We start from the raw sequence: 10278 nt of genomic DNA, 5'->3' as shown, positions 1-10278 counted from the left end.
CTAACTAGACTATGCCTACTACCTAAGTGTCAAGGATACGCCTTACCGGAAATTATATCTTCATCCCTATAGTGAAATGTGGAGAGCGTCTATGTCAGGACCATGCTGGCTGACTACGGGGTTTCCACAAGGGTCAATTCTGGGTCCTCTTCTTTTTTCCTCTACACTACATCCCTGGGTTGCATTTGCTCACATGGCTTCTCCTACCATTGTTATTCCAGTGACACCCAGCTGGTCCTGTCATTTTCCCCCTCTGACACACAAGTGGAGGTGCACATTGCTGCGTGCTTGCCTGACATCTCGGAGCGGATGGTGACTCACTACCTTAAGCTTAACCTGGACAACACTGAGCTGCTGTTCCTCCCTGGGAAGGGTTGCTCCCATCGTGACCTGCCCTCACCAAATCTGATCTAGTGGCAGCACCAACTTGGACTGCGAGGGATCTGGGATTCTCTAGTTGAGCGAAGCGTTTAGAGACTGATTTGTGAGTCTACTCAAGATGAGAAACATTCTAGCTTTTCATCTCAGCTATTGTACCCGAACTCAGCTGACTGGATTGAGACTTACCTAACAACAGACAGTCATCATGATCTTCTCTTTTGTTTTATTTTACATTACATGGAACATTTCTCTTATTTGCACTATTTACATATTTTCTTCACACAAGAGGAGCAAATCCAAAACAATAGAGGAAATTAAAAATAAATTTAGGTTGTTTAGGTCTGTTTTATTTTGCCAGATATCACAATACTAAGATAACACGATCACCCTGGTATTGAGGAATGCAGCCACCAAAAGCCTTTGAAACAGACAGACCTTTAACTTCAACAAGGACTATCATTGACATTCATGTACTATTAGCCCCACATTGAACAATACCAGGTTACCAAGAGGCAGATAAAACACATCATTTGAATGACACGGTACAGAACACAAAGCATTCATCGTTATCAGCAATGAAACGTTTCCTCGAAAGATAAAACAAACATACATTGTCTCTCCATATAGTTTACAGTGTAGGTCATAAATGTGGGACGGGTTGCCATGACAACACGTTGGTGGAAGGGGGGGGGGGGGCGTCGGCACAAGGTCGTAAGGCCAAAAAGGACATGGTACTGTAGGTTTCAGGTTATGACGTTGTGATTGAGGAAAATACTGAGGGCCACACAAAGGCAGTGGAAACCAATTAATCCATAATGGTTTGTAATCTGGCCACCAACCATCCAACCACGTCTCATTTACGTGTACTGATAAGCGTGGTCAGAAAATGGCTGCCAAGTAATACTGCTGCATCTGCAGTGAGCTTTTAATGATGAACTTTCTAGCTAAACAGTTTTAGCTTCTACTCTCTGGAGCAAAATCACCATTGTTCACATTCAATTAGGTCACTTGAATTGTCTTCCCATTTGTTCCAAGTAGTTTGCAAAGGATGAGGTTGTGCAAATGAGAATGTGCAAATGCTTTGTCATAAGTCTTGATTGCAACCTGCGACTAGCAAACTGGCTTATTTGTGAAATGAATTTGCTTGTGCTGTTTTCGGGCTGTGCTCCACAGAGTGCAGATAGATTCTGTCTCAGAAAAAGCCATTATGGGGAGCTATGGAAAGCTAATTGTGAACCATAAATGTCAGATATGACTAATGTATGACCTGCACTGAGAAACAGAGTGTATAATGTTGCCTCTCAATGCTTCACTGCTCTTACTGTACGTGGGATGCAGTTGTTGAGGTGTTTATTTCCTAGAGGGACCTGGGAGTTTAAACGTTTCAGTAAGAGTTGAGCTGAAGTGTCTTAAAGTGAACTATGAGTTCTCCTTTTCTCTCAAAGGTGACAAATTAATGAAAAAAGACTTGGCTAAATATCTTAAGAACCAGGGATGGAAACGATCCTGGAGACTATGTTGACACTGGTGCCTGTAGCATTTTCAACTTCATACATCATAAAAAGAGATGAATTGAATCAAATTTGAAGCCAAGTACTGCAGTTTACAGTACTCATGCGCAGCAGTATACTGTTGGCTTGATATCATGCAATACATTTTCCAGTACCCAAACCTAGTATCCTTCTATCCCACGAGGATATGAATGACCAACCTGATCTGACATATATCTGATTCATAGCTACATCGTAGACATTGGTATGAGCCCTACATGCGAACACTTCATAAGAAGACCGTAACCAGTCTTCACGAGCCTGAGAAATAACATCCTTTATTTTGATATGATCCATGGTCAGCCATCACATCATGCTGTGCTGTCAGACAGGGTCAATCTTTTGCTCAGAAATACTGAATAGATCAAGACGAGTACACAGCCCTCTGTCATTCTTCTTGTTATTCTGATGTGTTGGCTACATCTGAGCTTTGTTCCAGGGGGGGATTGAGTGCTCCAGGCAAGGTAACATAGCCTGGCACCGCCAGATTTAATTCGCAAATGCGTAGAGAGAAATAGAATGGGAGACCACGTGATCAGGATGGCAAAGCCAGGCTAAGGGGGCGGCTGTAGCTCAGTTGGTAGAGCGGGTCGTTCAGTGATCGAAGGGTCAGTGGTTCGAATCCCAGCTCCAACTGTCTGCATGTCGAAGTCTCCTTGAGCAAGACACCTAACCCCAAAATTGCTCCCAATGAGCAGGTTAGCATCTTGCATGGCAGCTACCACCATTGGTGTGTGAATGTGTGTGTGAATGGGTGAATGAGAGGCCATTGTACAGCGCTTTGAGTGCCGCTAAGGTGGAAAAGCGCTATATAAGTGCAGTCCATTTACCATTTAATGGGACTTAAAGTTAGAGGGAACCTATAGAAGATTCTGATGTATGAAGTCTAACCCACAGAAACGGACGCTGTTAGTTTTCCAGGCCTATCTCTTTCAAAGCATATCTCTTTAACGGAGGACTGACAATGACACCTCTTCAGGGGAGAAAACAGCAATGAGGCATGTTATCTGTTTCCAACATTCGCTCGGGGATGGCAATGAGCCTTTTCCCTCATTCAATTCATGCCAATGCATTTGGATCAGATAGGAAATAGACACATATGAATGTATTTTCATAGACAACTGGTGATTATATCTGTCTGTGAGTTTGCCAGTGTTTTATTTTGTTGATATTTTCATTTGAAATTGAACACATGCCTTTGTCTAGGCAGTATTAGGAAAATCTTTGTCTTTCAGTCAAAAGGTGATTAGTGATATGTTACGATAGCATGTGTGTAAAGTCATCTCTCTCTACAAGTCCAGAGAGTGAGTGAGAAACAGGCAAAGTCTGCCCACAGTTCACAAAGGACAGAACTGGGAGGGCTGTTTTTTTTTTGTGGCCGCTGAGGAAAATATCTGAAGGTGAATTACAAGATAGACTGTAGACTGCCTTAGGGGCTTCAGTTCAAATGTCTCTCCAAAATGTCTCTTCACTGCCAAAAGCAGTTCAGATGATACAGATGGAAATGGTGAGAGAATAAATTCAAGGCAGTGTTTTGTGTTGAGTTGTAATCCTCCCTCACAGACCTTTGCTGCGATGGCGTCCCTTGAAGTTCGCTAAAGTTCCAGTAATTGGCTCCCATGTTTTTTCTCTCCCCAGTCTTTTCTCCCACTGCTGCTGTAGTGGCCTCTGATGTAAAAAAAACACACATCAGAGTGCAAAGAGCCGACAGGAGGGGGGGGGGGGGGCGGCTAGGCCGACGAGACGCAACCCGGGCTCCAAATTGGAATGTTCACATTACCAAGGTACTTCTCATTCCGACACCCCCTTAGCAAAACTGTGTCTCTCCCCTCACAACAGCCCCCCCCCCAAAAAACTGTGTCTCTCTGTCCCCAGCCCTCCTTCCTGTCCCTTCATCTAATATTAGCTGTCAGGAGGTCTGTGGGGAAGGGAGGTTGGTGAGAGAGAAAGGTGGATGAATAAGCCCCAAGAAGAACATCCCAGGCAGCACTGTCCCCGGAGGGGGTGTCTCCTCCGCTGTGGGTCCCTGGGGGCCTGGTGGGCGGGGGGATGATGGAGCTGCTATATGTGTCCTGGTTTGGAGAGGTAGGCGATGAGGGCCACCACCACCCCCACATAGACGCCCGTCCCTATGGTGATGGAAAGGGCGGCCAGGAACAGAGCCCTCCGTGATGCAATGCTGGCCAGAGGGAAGTCGCCCTTGGTCACCGCCTTGCTGGTCTGGAAGACAGGAAGGGGACAGGAGGGAGAAATAAGGAAAGAGAAATGGAGGACTCAAAGGAAAGAGAGAGGGAGAGAAAGAGAGAGAGAAATTGAGGTCTCATCGGAGAGAGAGAGAGAGAGAGAGAGAGAGAAGGGGGGTGAGAGAGAGAGAGAAACATAATGACCCATTTTTTCCCAAGCAGGAATAATTTCAAGAGATACAGTATCTATCATTTCTCTATCGGTGTACTGAGGTGGACTGGAATGGTAAGGAGAGATTGTTGGCAGGGACATAATGGAATCAAGTTGAGTTTGAGTTTGTCTTGCATTGTGGGATTGAAATATGGCAGTGTTGTCAGGGACATAAGACTGCGAGTTGAGTTGAATGAAGAATGGTGGATGATGAATTATGCCTGTTCATTTTCAGCAAATCTTCTTCAACGTGATAAGTGTGTTTCCTGAAAGGAGACGGGATAATGAAAGCCTTCCTGAAGTGATGGATCACTCCTTGAAGAGGACGGCACATGGTGCCAGGAATCAGTGTTCTTGAAAAAAACACATAATTCTGTGATTTAAATAACAAAGGTCTTGTTTATACTACTGTAGTTATCTTAGGTGAGCTCTCTCTCAAGGCCTGAGGCCTGTTGGTGTAACAGCGTCCTCACTCTGCCCAGAGCAAAACCACCAGATGGAGGATTTTCATATGTCAACATTTCCTCTCTACTCCTCTCTTTTCATTCACACCCAATTATATACTTTTTCCACAAATGCGGGGAAAGTTTCAGGAGACAACAGATAGAAAGTGAGACAGCCACCCTGCCGGCAGCAATAACCGAGGTTGCAATACCAAATTAAACAACGCAAAATATATTCAGGATGCAATCATTCGTTTCCATGCCGACAAAGTGAATATTGAAACAATGGCATCATTAAGGGGGTCTTATGGGAAATGAGCTCCAGGAGCGGTTTCAAAACAGGGAGGAAACACACCCCTTTTGTGCTTGTAATTGTGCCTCTTGTATGGCTGTTGGGGGAATGAGTCTTTAAAAGTGTCTTAATGAGTCTTAATTTGACAGTGGATGGCTTTATTTGGATTGTGTGTGATTGTGTGTGTGTGTGTGTGTGTGCGGGTATGGGTGTGTGCAGGTATGTGTGTGTTTTTAATGCTGTGTTCACACCGGCCAGGATTCGCCACGCGGCGACATTCGCAAAAGTTCAATTTTTTGAACTTTCTGCGGCGGATTCGTGTGGCGACCCATTGATCCCGCGGCGAGATTGGGCGAACTGGGCGGCGCGAATTTTCTCGCCGTGCCCGGTGTGAACACAGCATAAGGATCGTTATTTGTCATATGTACAAACTAGAAGTGCACTCAGGGAGATCTAGCCTCAGTGTACACTGAAATGCTCAAATTGTGTGTGTGTGTGTGTGTGTATGTCTACAGTATGTGTGTGCTGTGTGTTTGTGTGAATACTGTACGTACAGTGGGTAGGTGTCTGTGAGCTTTCCCTTTAATCCCCTTGGGTAGTAAATGGCCAAGGCATTAGAGCTTTATCTCCACAACCTTGACAGGATGACAAACGTGCGGTTCTAGAGGTAGATAACATCACAGATTCTGCTCCCTGCTCGCTCATCCTCAGACATGCTATTGAAAGTCAGCTCAACACTTCCTCCATAAGGACCACTCCACTCCACAGAGCCCAGGCAAAATAAAAATACAAAATGTCTGTCCAATGACATCCAATGACATGACATTCCTTATATTTTCTCATTCTGGATTACGACTCAGGCTATGATTATGACTCAGACTACGTATAGTAAATCTCTGATTATCATATTTGGACAGTGAAATAAATACATCTTCTATATTTCTATAAGCTGTGAGCTGAGATGCTTTGCTGGATTTCATTTCTAAAGCTGAAAGGAGCATTCATCTGCATCTCCAAACAAGGGTGCCAGGCCAATTAGTCTAAGTAATTACAGTATAAGTAATTTTCCTGCTATCTGGAGCTTATTAACTCAGACACACATGTAATACACTACATTATCAGTTTGAATGTTTGCGTTGGATAGCGGACACTGATTCCTTGAACTTTTAGAGAAGCGCAAAAGAACTCCACTGAAGAAAGGACTCCAAAAGTTGCAATTGAAAACGGTGTGTGTGTGTGTGCGTGCATGCATGTGTGTTTTTCCTTGCCATTGCCTGACCTTCTATTCTGAGGAAAACACCATCGATCCACTGCTCCCCTGCCTCTATGACAGTCACTAATATGTCATCTGGACATGTCCTCACGTCACCACAGAAATGCTGCTGGGTTAATAATCTCACACACTCCGTGGCTCCGTCCCTTCATCTACCTCCTGTGAAATCCAGTGTGATAATCCCATTGAGGAGTGTTGCATTTAATCTCCCCAGTCAAGACTAGGGATGAGACGGTATACCGTAAAACCGTGAACCGTGGTATAAAATGTCCACGGTATTAGAACCATGACATTCCCTGTGTTTACGGTATGACGTTTACGGTATTACACAATAATGTGCTGCTGAAACTTCACATTTCAATTTGCTTGCAACAGTTAATTTTGTAATTTAATATAAGCTTGCTATTAAACTGACACACTAATGTTCAATAAAGCTGTTTTCCTTCAAAGTAAAATACTTTTTATGTGTGTTGGGGAGGTGAAATGCCGTATACCGTGAAATACCGTTAACCGTACCATGTAACTAGATACCGTTCGGTAATGCAAAAATCTATACAGTCTCATCCCTAACCAAGACATTTGATGTTTTATGAGATTACGAGATTATGATTCTTTTTCTATTTCTCAGCAGGCTCGTCGCCACCCATCATGTGATCTGCATGGCTAGGTGTCGAGGATGCATTTCTGAAGTAACGTGCTACGAGATAGATAGATGGTGGACAGCAAACTGAGCCCAGTCAACACCCAGGCCATTTTCTCTCGAATATTGATGAAACTGACATGGAAAATGATGGACATGAACATTATAACACTGGTAGGAATAGAGAGAGAGACGGGAGAGAGGGATGGAAATAGGAATGGACAAAACAGGAAACAGAAAATCAATGCAGATTTTGGGTTACCAGAATAGATCTAATGAAAAGGGTGGGAAAACATTGTGCTTTTGTAGGAAACAAAAACCAGGGACTAATGCTTTACATTCACAGCCTTATTTCAGATGTAATGTCTTACTCCGTGCTCTGTTATGGTGGTCAATTAGAGAATCAGTTGTTATGTGATTAGTACATTGTGACCACCACATTACCCTGTTGTTTCAGGAAATACAATGACAGGAAACGCTGAATGGAAAGATAATGCCTGTAGCTTCCAGGAGCTTCCTGATCGTCTTATTGAGAGGTCAGGGAAGATTTATTTACAGTTTCTGCCACAATGGCCCGAATGGGTGAACTGTTTTACTTCCCTCTGAAAAATGAGTGTTAGTAAAACCCTTTTTCATCTTTTCTCTGAAGCACATTGTGTTGACTCTGTGTATGTGAAGTGTGCTATGTAAATAAAGTTAGATTTGATGTGGTCCACCATGTCATATTTTCATTACATTTCATTAGGTCTGGAGTGTTCTTTCTTTCTCTCTTTCTGGGGGAGATTGACAGAAGAATCAGCCAGCTCTAAACACTAATTATTTCCCAAGATTACACAGGAAGAATTCAATTAGCCCCTGACGATAATTCTGTCATTCGTCATCTACCTCGGTTGCATCAACCGATAAGACTTCTAAATGGTTAGCCTTTTGATAAAAATTCACACTTGAGGTAGAATTACATTTTTAATGGAAAGTCAGCTGTCTGCATTTGAACGATGCTTGCCGAGAGAAATTTGCATTGATTGGATTTTTGCAGCAAGCCCTCAGAGTAATATGAGGGATGTGCACACATGCATGTGTGCTTGTGTATCTGTGTGTGTATCTGTGTGTGTGTGTGTGTGTGTGTGTGTGAGAGAGAGAGAGAGAGAGAGAGAGAGAGAAGGTCAAGTGTCTATTTTATGCAGATGAACTACTGCTGCTATCAAAAACAGGGGAAGGACTTCAAGAACACTTAAATATACTCCATAACTACTGAAACTGAAAATTGGGCACTGAAATTAAATCTAGATGAAACCAAAATTATGATATTTAAAAAAAAGCAAGATCACAAATTAAGAAATATCAGTTCTTGGAGACACAACACTGAGCCACACAATGGAATACACATACTGTACTGTACTGTACCTTGGTCTGATAATCAGTGCTTTGGGAGATTTTGGCAAGACTATGAAGACACTGGCAGATAAAGTTCATAGAACGTATTATAGTATAAGGAGGTTTCTATCTAAATTAAATCTCCCAATAACAATTTAGTTCAAAATCTTTCAAAGTATTATCGAACCAATCCTTTTATACAGTTTTCTGGAACAAACTTCCAGAAAACTGCAGGTCTGCTGCAACTCTTGGTTCTTTTAAAACAAGCCTGAAGACTTTTCTTTTTGCCACTGCTTTCTAAGAGGAGTTATGTTTATCAGTATACTGCACTGTAACTTTTATTCCTGTATTCTATTTGTCCTGCTTTTTGTTTAAATGTCTATAATGACTTGCTTTTTGTTTTAATGCTTTTAATTTGTCCTGCCTTTTGTTTTAAATGTCTATAATGTCTTGCTTTTTGTTTTAATGCTTTTAATGTCTCATGTAAAGCACCTTGAATTGCCCTGTGGCTGAAATGTGCTATATAAATAAACTTGACTTGCCTTGCCTTTATATGGAAGTGACATTTGGGGCCCAGTGATGAAACAAGACCAAATGGCAGTCCCTCCAGAAAAACGCAATTATGCAATTGCATAATTCATTGCATAATCAGGCAAAAGGCGCAGATTATGCAAGGGTCACATAATTTTAGAAAGAGCGCATTTTCATCGCGATAATCACTGAACAACGCGCAAAAAACAATGAATATGTATGCAGGGCTCGCTTGATTTCATACTTCCTGCATTTTTCTGCTTAACGTTTTAATGTTTTTCACCTTGTTTGGAATAAAACCAAGGGGCCAGGAAGAATGGAGGTTAAGCGATTTACTTCCTGAAATATTTTGATCACACCGGGGAGCAAATTCAAATTTTTCCGGCCGCGCAGCGAGTTTACATAGAAAGTCAATACAATTCGCGCGAACTGGGCGGCGGGCGGCACGGGCGGTGCGAATCAGGCGAACCTGGCGGCGCGGCGGTCAGGATTCGCCGTGCGGCGACATTCGCAAAAGTTCAATTTTTGGAACTTTTCGTGGCGGACCATTGGATCCCGCGGTGAGATTGGGGCGAACTGGCTGGCGTGAATTTTCTTGCTGCGCCCGGTGTGAACACAGCATAACACAGACCCATATCTATAACATATTAATTCTGATTTAAGATCATTAAGTCATTTGACAATCTCATTATCATCAGAAAAAAAAAACAACTGAATTGCCACTCTGGCATATCTCTGTGCCCCCCTTGTGCCACCCCAGTCAAAAAGGTCTAGAATCGCCACTGGGTAGGCTACCATTGTATGAAAGATCCATCCAGAACAGAAGTAGGCTACCTGTTTCATTATAGCGGAGCAGGTTATATTTGCTCGTATGTGATATTTATTCTGTTCACAACTTCGCGATCGTACAGCCAGGCTACAGATAAATTCCTTCAATCCATAAATGCTTCAAATGTCAACTCATCTGTCCTGTGTAAATTACAGTATTTGTAGAACTATTGCAGTGTTTTCCACCGAATTTTGTGAAACTATGGGAGAGGAACTATTGAAGAGTTCATTCACAGTTTCAGACTGCTGTAACCATTAGGGTTTTGAGTAGCCTACACTGCACTGAAGGTGTGTAGGCCTATACTAACAGCTACAGAAAACAACATCATATGCATAGTTGAAATGTTAAGTGGGATATTCTCGCAATATTCACAAGTTCCCGCAACTTCAGAAAATCCCCGCATTTTCAACGCATAAAATCACATAAAACCCCCGCATATTCCATTGCATATTCAAGGATTTTTGCCTGCATAATTAAGGATTTTTGCCCACATAATCAAAGACTTTTGCCTGCGTTTTTCTGGAGGGACTGAAAGGGACTCAATGACCAAATTTAAAAAGTACACCTTGAA

The 10278-nt window shown here is 42.6% G+C and overlaps 1 protein-coding gene across 1 annotated transcript in view; it reads right to left on the bottom strand.

The window, feature by feature from the left end:
* Positions 1-3992: 3992 nt before the first annotated feature.
* syndig1l (synapse differentiation inducing 1-like) overlaps positions 3993-10278 on the bottom strand; it is a gene marked incomplete at both ends in the record, with an annotated part of 31720 nt that continues 25434 nt past the window's right edge. Inside the window, one exon of the mRNA XM_084440240.1 lies at positions 3993-4151. Coding sequence (XP_084296366.1) covers positions 3993-4151 — 159 coding nt within the window. The remainder of the gene's footprint in view (positions 4152-10278) is intronic.

Source organism: Borostomias antarcticus (assembly GCF_949987555.1).
Source record: "Borostomias antarcticus genome assembly, chromosome: 6".
Lineage (NCBI taxonomy): Eukaryota > Metazoa > Chordata > Actinopteri > Stomiiformes > Stomiidae > Borostomias > Borostomias antarcticus.
This window is presented reverse-complemented; position numbering and strand designations above follow the sequence as displayed.